The 16,755-nt window shown below is 42.4% G+C and overlaps 1 protein-coding gene across 2 annotated transcripts in view; it reads right to left on the bottom strand.

Annotated features, from left to right (window-relative positions):
- Positions 1-15,320, bottom strand: part of ABHD16A (abhydrolase domain containing 16A, phospholipase) — a 45,072-nt gene extending 29,752 nt beyond the window's left edge. The window contains exons 1-3 of one of the 2 annotated variants that reach the window (XM_067463329.1): positions 15,142-15,320; positions 6,378-6,434; positions 3,749-3,815 (exon numbers count right to left, since the gene is read on the bottom strand). In XM_067463329.1, the coding sequence (XP_067319430.1) occupies positions 3,749-3,815; positions 6,378-6,434; positions 15,142-15,273 (256 nt within the window). In that variant the 5' untranslated portion in view covers positions 15,274-15,320. Of the gene's footprint in view, positions 1-658; positions 781-3,748; positions 3,816-6,377; positions 6,435-15,141 lie in introns of those variants that run through there. The other variant, XM_067463330.1, reaches the window with a different exon arrangement.
- Between the last annotated feature and the right edge of the window lie 1,435 nt (positions 15,321-16,755).

Here is a 16,755-nt window from a genome sequence, read left to right as displayed (position 1 = left end):
TAACAAGAGTAATAAAAACATAAGTCATTTGCGTCTCCAATTAAAAACATTATCCATCTCGTCATCCAAAACTGCATCTATGTCTGCCATAGATGCAGGCGAAACGTCAGGAGAGAATGCTTCTGGAACATGGCCATACAGCCCAGAAAACACACGACAACCCAAAAAAATCAACCCAATTTAGAGATTCCTATAAAGGTGAACTCTCAGACAAAAGAAGGCATTTTTATTCATTTGTTACCCCAGCAGATATGGAAGGTTGATTGTACAGTAATATTACATACATTGATATCAAGCTAAACATACCTGAATTTCAGCTTTCCCCTCATTGGCATCTATTAATTATGAAATTCGTCTTTATTTATTTACTATATTTGTATACCGACCCTCTCAGCCTCAGGCAACTTGAGGCAGACTTTGGCTATGCACACATATATAACCTATTTCAACATATAGCTTAACAAAACAAATATTAGCCTTAACAAGGGTGAGAAGTGATTAGTGAAAAATCACTTCTCTCCCTTGTTAAGGCTAAACAGGCTTTGACAAAATTGTCAGCTCATGTTAAACTCTCATTAATATAGTGAATGTATCTATTTCCAACCTGGACAATTTCAATATCCAATCTTTGCACTTCCATCTATAAGAGTATACAAACCTGGTTGCTGTCAGCATATATTGCATGATCTTGTTCTCTTTTAATTTGTCCATCTATGACACGCAATAACCGCAGTTCAGATTGAAAGCTCATTTTCCTTTTTCCCTTCACGAGGAAATTTTGGTAATGGCCATCCCACTTAGTGCTACAGTCTAATGCATCAGGAAAGTCTCGGTTTGGGGAAGAGTTATTATAAAATGACGAGAGTTCTGGAAAAATGTTTACTGGGCAGAAGTAAGCTTTTCACAGGCTCTGCAACATTTGTCACATTGCTCTCACAAAGAGTGCTTTGTTTAATGCTGTGCCTGCAGCTGCCTCATGATGCAAGGCAGCACCCTGCTCCATAAAGAATAATAGATTTCTATGAGCAAAGCAATGCAAACTTCCAGGTAAACAGCCCTGCCCTAGCTTCCCATGGCTTTATAGACCACAACCCACTCCATTAAACTGGAAAGAAGCTTCACTCTCTTCAGGAATTCAAGGCAATTTTCCTAGTTTCCACAAACCTCACAACCTCTGAGGATGATTGCCACAGATGTAGGTAAAACGCCCAGGAAAGAATACTTCTAGAACATGGCCATACAGCCCGAAAAACCTACAACAATCTACCTTTACTTATTATAATTATGGACATTTGGTCTTTGCTTTAAAATATCTAGGGAGGGAAACTCCACCATACTGCAATCCAGCATTTTCTACTGCCAAACAGCTCTTATCGTCAGGAAATGCTTCATAATATTCAGATGGAATCCCTTTTTGTGCAATTTGAATCCATTGATCCATTGTATTCTAATCTCCAGAACAGCAGAAAACAAGCGTGTCTCCTCCTCCTCATCACATCCTTTCAAATATTTCAATATAGTTACCCTGTCCTTTCTTAACTTTCTCTTTTTTGGGATAAACATGCCCAGCTCTCTCAGCCATCCCTCACAGGGCTTGCTTTCCAGACCTTTGACCATGCTGGTTGCCCTTCTCTAGTCAATTTGCAATATCCTTCTTGAATTGCGATGCCCAGAACTGGACACAGTGTTATTCCAGGTGAAGTCTGGCCATAGCAGAATAAAGTGGGACTGTGATTTGACACTATACTCTGATTGCTGCAGCCTAGAATCTCATTGGCTTTTTTAGCTGCTGCATCATATTTATTTATTTATTTATTTATTTATTTCAAAGTTTTATGTACCGAGCTTCTCACCTCATAAGAGGGACTCAGCCCGGTTTCCAACCATAAAAACACATACAATCGGTAAAATATCAAAATACACATTACAATAAAACATTTTAAAAGCACATATATTTAAAACTACAGTGGTCAGTCATCATACTAAAATCGAATATACACCGTCTTCCATGCAGATCATTGTCTCATTCTTCGAAAGCCTGTCTCCATAACCACGACTTCACCTGTTTCCTGAATGTCAGGATTGTCATAATGTTGACTCATGTTCAACCTGCAGTCTTCCAAGACTCTTAGGGCCCTTCCATACAGCCCTATACTCCAGAAGATCAAGGCAAAAAATCCCACAATATCTGCTTTGAACTGGGTTATCTGAGTCCAGACTCAGATAATGTTAGATTTTCCACCTTGATATTCTGTGCTATAGGGCTGTGTGGAAGGGCCCATAGATGCCTTTCACTATAGACTGCTTTCTAGCAGGTGTCAACCATCCTGTATCTGTGCATTTCATTTTTATGAAGCCCTTATGGAGATGTATTGGGGTGCTATGGTGGACAAATGCCTCTGAATCAGGACTGGCTGAGAAATCAGCATGGTCCAAGTGAAGAAGATGGTGACTGAGAGATGGCAAGACTGGGTGACCGCTCTCACAGATGACACGCACATCTCTTTTGAGATTACTAGTCACTTTTCTTTTGCACTGTGGCATGTTCCTTGTCCCTATCCTGTTTTGTTCCAAGTGTGGTGCTTTCTTCTCTAGAAACGAAACTGTCAGACTGCTGGTATATCAGGATCAAAGGTGGATATTTATTTATTTATTAATTTACAACATTTATATGCCACCCTTTTCACCCTGAAGGGGACTCAGAGCGGCTTACAAGATATATATATACATACAATATATTATATTATTAGCATAGTACAATATAGCTCTGGCTCCACGAGATGCAGAGCCAACCTTAAGAAATGAGGATACAAAGTGGAATCCACGACATGCGAGTGTGGAGAAGAGCAAACCACAGACCACCTGCTGCAATGCAACCTGAGCCCAGCCACATGCAAAATGGAGGACCTTCTTGCAGCAACACCAGAGGCACTCCAAGTGGCCAGATACTGGTCAAAGGACATTTAATCAACTACCAAGCTATTTTTTCCTCTCCTTCCCACTGCAAAAGTGATGCTTGGTCTTGACACTCTGTAGGATTCTATGGTACAGGAAGACATTTACAGAAGGAGTGGGGGTTTTTCTTTGGGGGGGGGTATTTTTTAAGGTTCACCCCTCAGTAGGTTGTGGAACCAATGTATTGCATCCCGCTAATTAAGGAAGCATTGCTTTTGGTTTCAGTCTTTATTAACTGGCAGCAGTTCTCTAAAGAATCAGAGAAGTCTGCATTATAGTTATAGTAGACCAAGGGCCCTTCCACACAGCCATATAACCAAGAATATCAAGGCAGAAAATCCCACAATATCTGCTTTGAATCGGGTTATCTGGGTCCACACTGCCATATATTCCAGTTCAAAGCAGAAAATGTGGGATTTTATTCAGCTGTGTGAAAAGGGCCTGACCATACTTTAAAAGCTATGTTTACATCCTATGCAATCTTGGGATTTGTAATTTGTTGTGGCACCAGTGAGCTCTAACTGAAAGGGATAAATATCCCACAAACCTAAATATCCCAGAATTCCAAAGCACTGAGCCATGGCAGTTAATGTGATGTCAAACTGCATTAATTCTACAGTGTAGATGCAACCTTAATCTGACTAGGGAAATAACAAAGGTTGAACTTCTGGCATGTGCAATGGGTACTTTGCTCCTGAGTTACAATCTCTTCCCTGCAAGGGCTCCAAATGAGCATGCCAGACTGGAAGCAGACGATCTTATTGAGGGAATCAGATAGAGAAGCAGCTCATACCTTTTCTGTACAGGTAAAACACAGCAAACGGGGAAGAATAGTAGGAAATGGACCACAGTACGGAAGCCTGAAAGGACACAGTAAAGGACGAGTATAAGTTACAAAAGAGAATCAATATTTCCAAGACTTTTTAAAACACAAGACATCGGTGAGGCTCCTCACCGATGTCTTGTGTTAAGAACAGCAGAAAGGAGAAAGTCAAGGGCACCAAGCAGAGTTTAATGGATACGGCAAACAGAGAATCAAGGCTGCAGAATGAGATGCACAGCCAGGGAGCAGATGTATCCATAGCTACAGGTGAAAACGTAAAACCCTGGGGGACAGAGTTGCCAGTAAATGTGCTTCCACTGTGTGCGCCTAATGAGTCCCTGCTTCTCTTAACAGCCTCTTAAGAATAGGCAACAGGCCAGGGGAGGGAGAGGCTGACATTTGAGCTCCTGGGGAGAGGGGATATTGGCTTGTCAGGACACTGCCATGAAGAATAAAGAGCTAGAATATGGTACAAAAAAGTAGAGAAGTGTGAATCACATCTCCAAGTGCTTTCAGATCCAAAGCACTGAGCAGCTGCAGTACACTTGCCCATATAAAGTAATGGCTTAATGTTTCTGTGCTATCTGAAGGCACAGAAACAGGAGGCAAGGAGGTCTAAACAAATAAAAATACATAACTCCTTTCTATGGGAGCATTTAAAAATACATTACTTCCTCATTTAAAGTGATTTAATGATCCTTGGGAGCATGGTGCTCTGGGAGGATCACGTGCTCCGTGGCACAGCTGACCATTCATGGTGCTCTTCAAAGATCACCTCCACTGAAAACCCATCATCCCAGAAGCCATATGCAATTGGCCCTCCACATTCATAAGTTTGATACTTGTGGATTTGATTAAAAGTAGGCACGGGCAAACTTCGGCCCTCCAGGTGTTTTGGACTTCAATTCCCACAATTCCTAACAGCCAGTAGGCTGTTAGGAATTGTGGGAGATGAAGTCCAAAACACCTGGAAAGTCAAAGTTTGTCCATTCCTGGATTAAAGTCTTGTCTCTAGGCATCTCTAAGTACCACACTGCAAATCTATAGTCTACTTGCATCAGAGGTTGAATACAGAGTTGTGTTAGAGGACCTAGAGATTCCTAGAGTTATTCTAAGGTTAAAAAATGACAAATATTTATTTGCATTTTAAAAACCTTTTCTGAGGGTCCCGTGTTCTGCGAATGCCGAGGGCTGATTGTATTGGAGGAATAAGTAGCTCAAAGGCAGCAGCTTTCTTCTCCTGCACAGTTCCATATTTTGTGCCCATGAGCTATTATTTTATTATTATCTACTGTATTTATATTCCACTCTTCTCTCCTTCCTAAAACCTCAACAAGGTTTTGCAGTCAACGTCTTGAGGAGTGGTACTGGTTCACAAACTAGACATTAAGGAGTCTTGACTGTAATCATTCTACTTGATGAAGTGGCTTGATAATTGTTTTTGACTGTGTTATGTTCCGCAAGATGATTATCCTCAGCCACAGGCGAAGTGGTTCAATCCACTCCATATCATTTTCTTGCATGCCCCCCCCTTTATGTATTTATTTTTTTGAAAATCATACAGCTAACAATACATCATAGTACAAGCCTTAACATTCTATGAATCAATGCTACTATTTACAGTTTTGTAACTAAGTTATAGGTTTAGAAGTATGGAAAGACACCTGGGATTGATGGAAGGCCTAGATGTTTTCTGTATCTATTTGATATGAGATGTTTATGCATGTGAGGCATTGAATTTTGCCATTGATTATGTTGTGAACTGCTTTGCGTCCCGTCCCGTCCCCCCGTGTCCCCCCCCCCCCAGGCCAGGGCTGAGAATAGTGGTATATAATAATAATAAATAAATACGTTTGTACTTCCCTTTTCAGTATAGAATCTTAGTTTCCCCTTGAATCCCTCCTCCCTCTTCTCACCCCCCAACTGGGTCATTATATCAATACATAGATTTAATTGTCTGGATGGCCTTGTTCAAAATTCTGTACCTAACATTTCCTTCCGTTTTGTCAATTAAACAATACGGTTTTCTATTCCCGTCCTTTTAAATTACTATTCAAATGTTTCGTTTTCCTTTGAATGATAAAGCTGTTAGCTAAATATTCAGGGAGTTAAGTCCACCATGTTTCCAGATCCCACCTTGTTTTGTCTTTCCAATTTTGGGCGATTGTGGCATGTATGGCAGGTATTATACATTTTAGTGCTTCTGTTCATTAATTGTTCCCCTCCTTTACCTCTATATTGAAAGACAGAAATCTGACTTTATTCCAATATAATTTTTGCCCTATTACTTCTTCTATTACTCCTCTGACTTTGTTGTAATATTTTTGGATTTCAATGCAATTCCACCACATATGTGAAAATGTACCAGTGTCCCAGCACTTATGTCAGCATTTATTAGTACTGTTTCCCATAATATGTGCCAATTGTATAGGAATTCCATTCCATTTTGAAATTATTTTCTGATGTGTTTTTTTTTTATCCTTGGGTGTTTAATTACTTGGATTTTGGATCATTTCCTTGCACGTGCAGATCACCATTAGTCCTTGCAGAAGAGCAACAAGATTCAGAATGGATGCGAAGGATGAGACAGAACACTCACCAGGGCTAGGATGCTGTCAGCATGTTTTTCAAGTGTCCGTGGCTGGTAATATGATTCCTGTGGAAAGAAATGGAGCATTTGCTGAGCTGGAAATTTACATCTTGGAAAAAAAAGGGCAAGGGAAAACAACATTAAGAGGAGGGCGAGGGATCAAAGAAATCTCCTCCAAAAGAACTGGTGCATTTTTTTCCTTCTGACTTCAGGGGACTTACATGCCTTCAAGACTTTAATCAGTGATCTCTGAATTTTTTATCTGTAGGAAACCATTTTTGCCTCCTCAAGATAGAAAGCTTGCTACATTTTTAACATCACATTGCAAACAACACATTACGCAGGTTTGCATCAACACACCCAGGCCACCAACTCATGTTCAGAAGTGTCTATAAAAGAACAACAATGGAGAAGAGGGTTACATGACCTTCCAAATGAGGTTGGACACCTATCATTCTTCATCACTACCTATAGCTGATGGGAGTGACATTTCAGCTTTCATTAGGGCCGTGCACCCACATGTTGCAACGTGATAAGAGTCCCTAGCCCAAAACAGACAAGGGGCAGATATCTGAAAAGCCACATCACTTAGAAGGGCTGTTCTCAGATTCTTGTGTTTTACAGAAAGTCAAAGTCCAGAACCAAACTGGATCAAATGCAAAACATTGGGTCTATGCAAGGGCAGAGGTAGTTTATTGCGAGATGGTTCTCTCCCCATTAAAACATCTGGGGACCCACAGGTTGAGAACCACTGTTTTAGACTAACATACCTAGGTTTATGTATACATAAATGTATACAGTATTATTTTTGTTGTCATGTCAGGAGCGACTTGAGAAACTGCAAATCGCTTCTGGTGTGAGAGAATTGGCTGTCCACAAGGACATTGCCCAGGGGATGCCCAGATGTTTTGATGTTTTTACCATCCTTGTGGGAGGCTTCTCTCATGTCCCTGCATGAGGAGCTGGAGCTGATAGAGGGAGCTCATCTGCGCTCTTCCAGGGTTCGAACTTGCAACCTGTCGGTCTTCAGTCCTGCTGACACAGGGGTTTAACCCACTGCGCCACCAGGGTCTCCACCAATGTATACAGTAGTCAAGTCGGGGGGGGGATCTCTATGGCTCCCAAATGGGGTCTCCTTAGCTTAACGTTGGGGTCTCACCAATTTAGCAACAGGAAAAGGTTTCCAAACAGCACCCATTTTCCTCAATCTGTTAACGACAACATGCAGTGTTTACTGTGGACTCTGCAGAAATGCTTCAGCTGTGTGCCACAAAAAGATAAAGTGGGCTGTTTAGCAAGCCTTGCAAATGCTGATTTATTTTCAGTAGATGTTTGAATTTATACCTATTTTATGTACCATACTCAGAGTCATGGAAAAATTTATCAGGCGGAAAGGGGTCACGAGTGGAAAAAAATTACAAAATTCTGCTCTAGTGAGCATTTTAAGGTATACAAGAAAAACTTCCATCTCCCTCCCCCCAAACCCATTTTTTCAATGGGATACCAAAGTGGATCACAAAAATTGCCCTAGAGGTTGTATGTGAATTGGGGGTTATACTGACCCTATCCTGGCTGTATTACCATCAAGCGTGCAGTTACTGTGGCAGCTCTTCCTACAGCAGGCCCTTGAACCATTCAGCCTACAAAGGTTGCCAGGACAAAATGCGAAAAGGATGGAAGGACCTGGACAAAGCCACGCCGATTTCAGCAGATGGCGGGACGTTCCTGCCAATGGTGTGATGGCACAACTCAATGGGGGGCCACAAAAAGGGGGCATGCAGCCAGCACGGTCTCCTTTCCTACTCCAACATATGGTTAAAGAAAAGAGACAGCTCTTTTCGTTCTATTATTAGTTCCTGCTCTCAGCTAAAGCTTTGATCTTATTAGGAAAGAGAAATGTATCTGAAACAGAAACAAACAGAAAAGATCTTCCCGATTGAAGAGTCTAGAAAGAAGCAAATACAGACAGCTCTCTACATTCACTGGGGTCAGGGGCATAGGACACCCATAAAAGTAAAAAAAAAAATCCAATTAAAAAACACAAGCTATATTTTTTTGACCTGAGAGGTTTCTAGAGAGATTGTGTTGTCGAAACTCTAGAAATCTCTAGGTCCTCCAGCACCACTTTGCAATCAACATCTGCTGGACATTCATTACAGAATTGTACTATTTTTTCCAATTGTGACCCCTTTCGGCCTGATAAAATGTTATTTGACTCCGGATATATTGGCATATAAAGTAGGGACAAAAACCAAACATTTACTGATAACAAACCGGCATTTGCAAGGCTTGCTAAACAGGCTTATTTCCCCTTTGATGAAGTACAGTTGAAACATCTTCGGCAGAGTCCGCTGTAAACACTATAGATTCAGGTAAATGTGATGTTCAGAACTGATTACTCTTTTCAATTTTTTGTGTGACCCCAGCATTGAGTCAACATTTGGTTCAGGCCCACATGTTAAGAAGGAGTATACTAGGGAACCTAGAGATTCCTAGAGTTCTTCTCTTTAAGGGCCCTTCCACACAGCTGAATGCAATCCCACGTTACCTGCTTTGAACTAGGATATATGGCAGTGTGGACTCAGATATTACAGCTCAAAGCAGATATTGTGGGATATTCTGCCTTGATATTCTGAGTTATATGGATGTATGGAAGGGCCCTAGGTCTTCAGTGTGACTTTATGTTCATTATCTGGTTGACGAAATGGGTTAAATCCTTGTGCTGACATCAGCAGTTCGAATCTGGGGAGCTCCCCATGCGTGGACATGAGAGAAGCCTCCCACAGGATGGTAAAACATCAAACATCCGAGCATCCCTTGGTCAGCGTTCTTGCAGATGACCAATTCTCTCACACCAGAAGCGCCTTGCAGTTTTTCAAGTCGCTCCTAACATGAAAAAAAAATCTGGTTGACCGCAGAGGCTCATTGGATGTAGGGGTTCATGAAGAGACTATTGTAGTCAAATCCACATAGACTCAAATCAACAAAAGTCAAACCCAAAAATGTGGAAGGCAAAGAAAAAAAATCTATGAGTAGATATTTGCAGCTTCGGTAATTCTGCAACCCATGATCTGCAACCTTGTGTGAGAAACCACTCCAACCTATTTTACTCTGAAGCCTTACCATGTGGAGCGTTAGGTAAGTCTTATCAAAAGCTCCATTCTCCTTTCCCCGTGAAGCAAAGTGGCCATTAATGCATAACATTTGGAAAATATTGATATGGTAGTCATAGACTGAGAAGAGCATACTGAATTATAAGTTAAAATAAAGTTGGTTTTGGAAAGACTCCCTACTTATTTGGCCATATCATCTCTGGTCAAGGCAACAGAGATAGATACAAAAATGCTGCAGATAATAAGAGACAAAGCCACATTCCTTGTGTTGCAAGGAGCATATGCCTACACAGAATTACCAAAGAACTAGGTCAGTGATTTCTAAACCATGGCCAAGAATTTGGACGCCCGGATGTTTTGATGTTTTACCATCCTTGTGGGAGGCTTCTCTCATGACCCCGCATGGGGAGCTGGAGCTGACAGAGGGAGCTCAACCCGCTCTCCCTGAATTCAAACCACTGATCTATCAGTCAGCAGTCCTGCCGGCACAAGGGTTTAACCCATTGCATGACCAGAGGCTCCATAGCTTAAGACTATGGAATTCTGAAGACTATACATTGGTGAGCAAACTAGACCTCTTTGACAGAGAAGGCTACAGACCATGTCAAAATACAACTCCCATGATTCCATACCACTGAACCATGCCTGTTACAGCGGTGTCAAAATGCATTAATTCCACAGTGAGGCTTGACCTCAGAGGTTTTGGGCTATAATTCCCATCAGATCCAGCCTGCATGGTGTACAATAAAGGAATGTGAGAGCTGTAGATAGATACAAACCTCTCTGGAATCTATGACTCATGCAATGCAAACTGATTGGGAACAGGTTATTGCAGAATGGAGGACACAGAGCTCCTTGGAGGCTTCTTTTGGATCAGAATACCACAGCCTGGCTATAATTTCTGACAGTCCAGCTGAGTGCAATTCAGAATAACATTCTCTGGAATTAGTAGACATTCGCCAACTTCCAGTAGGAAGCTTAACATCATTCTGAGTATTAATTAATTGAATCCTCGGTGTCACCTTGCCATTAAAATTGGTAAACATAAGGAAAGGCCCTTGCTCAGTGGCGGAGAACATACCCTCAGTGCAAAAGGCTATGTGTTTCTCCTCTCAGGTGGGGCTGGGAAAGACTTGAAACTCAAAGAGCTCTTGCCAAACCAAACAACTACACCCATATACAGTCTAAAGCAGGCATGGGCAGCTTTGGCCCTCCAAGTGTTTTGAACTTCAACTCCCACAATTCCCAACAGCCTATCAGCTGTTAGGAGTTGTGGGGGTTGAAGTCCAAAACACCTGGAGGGCTGAAATTTGCCCATTCCTGGTCTAAAGAGCACCAAATCTTGTTAGCTCCTGGAAAATACACAGGGTCTGCTCCAGTTAGTATTTGGATGGGATATCAATAATGAATACTAGGAACTATAGGCTATATTTCAGAAGGAGGAACTGGCAAAAGCCCCCGAGTACTAGACTTCTTCTAAACTGCCATATTGTCCAGATTATCAAAGCAGATAATCCACATGATCTGCTTTGAACTGGATTATATGAGTCTACACTGCCATATAATCTAGTTCAAAGCAGATCATGTGGATTATATGAGTCTACACTGCCATCCTTGAAGGAGCTGGGGGTGGTGACGGCCGACAGGGAGCTCTGGCGTGGGCTGGTCCATGAGGTCACGGTCAGAGACGACTGAACGAATGAACAACAACAAAACACTGCCATATAATCCAGTTCAAAGCAGATATTTATCGTGCCAGGATCAAACCAAACAGTTGTATTGTATTCAAACAAACAAACAAAGCACAAAGATTATCAAAGCAGATAATCAGGATTTTATATGGCACTGTAGAAGGGACCTTAGGTGCCTTCCAGACAAGCCCTATATCCCAGGATCTGATCCCATGTTTTCTGATCATCCCAGCTTATCTGGCAGTGGGGATTCATATAATCTAGTTTAAAGCAGAAAACCTGGGATCAGGTCCTGGGATATAGGGCCTGTCTGGAAGGGCCCTTAGTTGCTTAAGAAAGCCCTTTGATGTTCATGAGGTTGTCATAAGTCAATAAACAAGCAGGTAGAAACACACACACACACACACACAGAGCTGTGGCCTGACACTAAAACACTTTCTATGGGTGCCTCTCCACTGCAGAATTAATGCAGTTTGACACCACTTTAATTGCCTTGACTCAATGTTAAACACATTGCAAAACTACAACTCCCATTATTCAACAGCATCGAGCAATGACTGTTACAAGTGGTGCCAAACTGCATTGATTCTGCAATGTAAAGTCACCCTAAATGCCCAATTACTTAGTCACTGGCATTTTATGATGTTTATGATGTTTATTTTCTTTGCTAGCCTGGCTCCGGATGCCCTGTCTTCTGATCTCTGGTAACTAGTAGCTGGGATTGAGATTCTGCATTTCTGGAATTTCCTCTGAAGGTACTGGAAAATTAGAAGTTTCATTAAAATGGTAGGTATCAAGCACCACCAGTTTGAGGGTGGGGAGGGGATCCTTCTGCCTTTTGGAGGGGAACTCCTACTTCCTATTAGAAACACATTGTTTATTGCCCTGAATGCTTTGTTGAGGATTTGAAAACATTTTTGCTGACTGATTTCAATTTTGCTTTCGTTTTCTCTCATTTTCATTTCCTGGTTGAATGATGCCCCACCTTGCTCTTTTACTGCTTTGAGGTACCTTGAAGGCATTTTTTAAAAAAGTTTTAAATTGCTTCTAATTAATCTTCTCACTGTGTGTCTTCAAGTCATTGTGTCTGTCACCACAAACTGGAAATGTCTTAGGATGCATTTACACTGTAAAATGAAAGTAGTTTGACTGCCATAGCTCAGTGCTATAGGATCACAGGAATTGTAGTTTGATGAGGCGCCAGCACTCTTTGGTCAGAGAAGGCTCAATACCTAGTAAAGCTACAACTCCCCAGATTCCATAACATTGAGTCACGGAAGTCAAAGTGGTGTCAAACTGCACCCATTTCACACTGTAGATGCACTTTAAGGCAAATTCTACACTGCCATATAAAATCCAGATTATCTGCTTTGAACTGGATTATATGGTAGTGTAGATTTGATAATCTGGATTATATGGCTGGGTAGAAGAAGCCTTAAAAGCCTGGAAGTGGAAAAGACCACAAGGACCATCCATCTAGTTGAATCCCACGCCATAAAGGAAAATATAAGCACCCCCAACAGATGAAGCATTGAAGACACAAAACAACAAAGACAATCTATCAACTTTTCTGAAATAAAAGTACGTGACTTGCCCAGGGTCAACCAATGGGTTTTAACAGCTGAGCAGGGACTCAAACTCTGATCCCCAGAGACTTCTTCTACACTACATATAAAATCCAGATTATCTGCTTTGAACTGGATTATATGGAAGTATAGACTCAGATAAACCAGTTCAAAACAGACAATCTGGGTTATCTGCTTTGATAATCTCCATTATATGGTAGTGTACTACACTTAGGCAGAAAAAAATGAAATGCAGAGATACAGGCTAGGTGACACCTGGCTCGACAACAGTACATGTGAGAAAGATCTTGGAATACTTGTAGACAACATCGTGAACCTTAGCCAACAGTGTGATGCGGCAGCTTAAAAAGCCAATGAGATTTTTGGCTGCATCAAAAGGAGTATAGTGTCTAGAATGAGAGAAGTCATGGAACCTCTCCATTCTTCTTTGGTTAGACCTCACCTGGAATAATGTATCCAATTCTGGGCACCACAATTCAAGAGAGATATTGACAAGCTGGAATGTGTCCAGAGAAGGGTGACTAAAATGATCAAGGGTCTGGAGAACAAGCCCTATGAGGAGCGGCTTAAGGAGCTGGGCATGTTTAGCCTGAAGAAGAGAAGGCTGAGAGGAGATATGATAGCCATGTATAAATATGTGAGAGGAAGCCACAGGGAGGAGGGAGAAAGCTTGTTTTCTGCTTCCTTGGAGACTAGGACGCAATGGAACAATGGCTTCAAACTGCAAGAAAGGAGATTCCATCTGAACATGAGGAAGAACTTCCTGACTGTGTGAGCCGTTCAGCAGTGGAACTCTCTGCCCCGGAGTGTGGTGGAGGCTCCTTCTTTGGAAGCTTTTAAACAGAGGCTGGATGGCCATCTGTCAGGGGTGATTTGAATGCAATAATCCTGCTTCTTGGCAGGGGGTTGTACTGGATGGCCCATGAGGTCTCTTCCAATTCTATGATTCTATAATTTTAGTCACAATTTAAGAGAGATATTGGCAAGCTGAAAGGTGTCCAGAGGAGGGCAACTAAAATGACCAAAGGTCTGGAGACCATGAATTGCCATGAGGAGCGTCTTAGAGAACTGGGCATATTTAGCCTGCAGGAGAGAAGGTTGAGAGGAGACATGACAGCTATGTATAAATATGTGAATGGGTGTCATAAGGAAGAGGGAGCAGGCTTGTTTTCTGCTGCCCTGGAAACTAGGGCTCAGAGCAATGGGTTCAAATGACAGGAAATGAGATTCCACCTGAACATTAGGAAGAATTACTAGGTTCTTGTGGGTTTTTTCGGGCTATAGGGCCATGTTCTAGAGGCATTTTCTCCTGACGTTTGTTATTGTTTTATATTATGTGTTAAAGTATTGTCAAAGGCTTTCATGGCCGGAATCACTGCGTTGTTGTAGGTTTTTTCGGGCTATATGGCCATGTTCTAGAGGCATTTTCTCCTGACGTTTCGCCTGCAACTATGGCAAGCATCCTCAGAGGTAGTGAGGTCTGTTGGAATTAGGACAATGGGTTTATATATCTGTGGAATGGCTGGGGTGGGGCAAGGAGCTCTTCTCTGCTGGAGCTAGGTGTGAATGTTTCAACTGACCACCTTCATTGGCATTTGAAGGCCTGGCTGAGCCTGGGGGAATCTTTTGTTGAGAGGTGTTAAGATGTGCCTGGTTGTTTCCTCTCTGCTCTTTTGCTGTTGTAATTTTAGAGTTTTTTAATACTGGTAGCCAGATTTTGTTCATTTTCATGGTATATTCATTAGGAAGAATTCATTAGGAAGAATTTCCTAACTGTGAGAGCTGTTCAGCAGTGGAACTCTCTGCCATAGGAGTGTGTTGGAAGCTCCTTCTTTGGAAGCTTTTAAACAGAGGCTGGATGGCCATCTGTCGGGGGTGCTTTGATTGTGCTTTTCCTGTATGGCAAAGGGTTGGATTAGACCGCCCATGTGGCCTCTTCCAACTCTATTATACTATGATTATAGGAGAAGGTGGCAACACAATTGAGGGTGGAGAAGAGGAAGTATAACAAAAGAACCATAAAAGCCACGCATGAGCTAGGTGTAGCCTCACCCTTTTCTTTCATTCCTCCTACAACCTCCTTTGTTTGTACTATTTTGCCATTATCTCTTTCAAAAGGTCAGAATAATCCCACCCCTTACATAGCTCATAGTGGCCCCCGTTTTACTGTAATGGTTCAGCCTTCCAAGCACTGTAAAAGAGTGACTTGGAATAGACCAAGTCTTCACCAGGGGGTACAGAGGAAAAGAAAGTAATGGACTCGCCCAATAGAGTCCTCCCCCTCCTTGCTGTAATGGTTCAGCCCGCCAGCTTCGGTACAAAAGGGGGACGTGGGACATACCAAATCTTCAACGGGGGGAGGGATTAAGGTTAATGGACTCACCCAGGAGGGTTCCAGGAGAGGCTGCGTTGGGTCGTCGGCCACATCCCGGAGGCGGCGGATCCTGGGAGGGTCCCTGTCTCGATAAACCCGGTACAGCCTTGGCCCCAAGATGCAGCTCAATAACTTCGCCATCTTGGGACGGACCCGAAGCCGGGCAGCGGGGAAGGGAGGAGGGAGCGAGGACAGGGGGGAGCCGCACTTCCGGGTTTCCTACAGGGAGGGGAAAGGGACAAAAAGGTGCCTTGGTTTTCCAGAACGCTAGCCTAGCCTCTGGTTTGTGATGCAACAGCAGGCGGGAAATACAAAAGACAGCCCAAGTTTTCGTACTGTCTGAGTGCATCTGTATAATTATAATGCTGTAATTAAGACATAATATATTATATATACTACAAGTTAATATATAGTACAATATATTATATAATAGTATAATATACAGGTAATGTTTTATATACTGTAGTATATTAATATAGTACAATATAATAATATAATAGTATACAATATATTATATTGTTGACCAACGACAAACTGATCAGCTTCGATGTGGTATCTCTATTTACCATGGTCCCGGTAGCAGACACCATGGCACTCATCAACCAGAGGTTCCCAGAAGACATCACGGCTCTGTTCCACCATTGCCTCACCACCAGTTACTTTCAGTGGGACAATGAATTCTACGAACAGAAAGATGGAGTAGCTATGGGGAGCCCTCTCAGCCCGGTCATAGCTAACTTCTACATGGAACACTTTGAAAAACAAGCCCTGGAGACAGCAACCAAAAAGCCCACGATATGGTTCAGATATGTGGATTACACCTTCACCATTTGGAGCCATGGAGAAGAAGAACTCAACAGGTTCCTGGACCATCTTAACAGCATCCACCCAAACATCCAGTTCACCATGGAAAAAGAAAATGAAGGAAGAGTGCCTTTTCTAGATGTCCTAGTCATCCGTAAACCAGATCAACAATTGGGTCACACCATTTACAGAAAACCCACACACACAGATAGATATCTACATAAAAACTCCAACCATCACCCAAGTCAAAAAAGAAGCACCATTAAAGCCTTGGCAGACCGTGCAAAAAGAATCTGCGAACCCCACCTCCTTCAAGATGAACTGAACCACCTCAACTGGGCTCTCCAGGCCAATGGATACTCCACCTCAGACATCAGAAGAGCTGCAAGACCGAGAACAAGCCACGAGAGTCAAGATGAAGATCCACCCAGAGGAAAAGTGTTCCTGCCATACATCAAGGGAACCACTGACCACATAGGGAAGCTGATGAGGAAACATAACATACAAACAATCTACAAACCCACCAAGAAAATCCAACAAATGCTACGTTCAGCAAAGGACAAGAGGGATCCTCTCACCTCTGCAGGAGTCTACCGTATACCATGCAGCTGTGGACAAGTCTACATAGGGACCACCAAACGCAGCAATGCCCAAACATGGATCAAGGAACATGAAAGGCACTGCAGACTACTTCAACCAGAGAAGTCAGCCATAGCAGAGCTCCTGATGAACCAACCTGGACACAGCATATTATTTGAGAACACAGAAATGCTGGACCACTCCAACAACCACCATGTCAGACTACACAGAGAAGCCATT

This window comes from Anolis sagrei, chromosome 2, assembly GCF_037176765.1.
Source record: "Anolis sagrei isolate rAnoSag1 chromosome 2, rAnoSag1.mat, whole genome shotgun sequence".
In the NCBI taxonomy this organism is placed as follows: domain Eukaryota; kingdom Metazoa; phylum Chordata; class Lepidosauria; order Squamata; family Dactyloidae; genus Anolis; species Anolis sagrei.
This window is presented reverse-complemented; position numbering and strand designations above follow the sequence as displayed.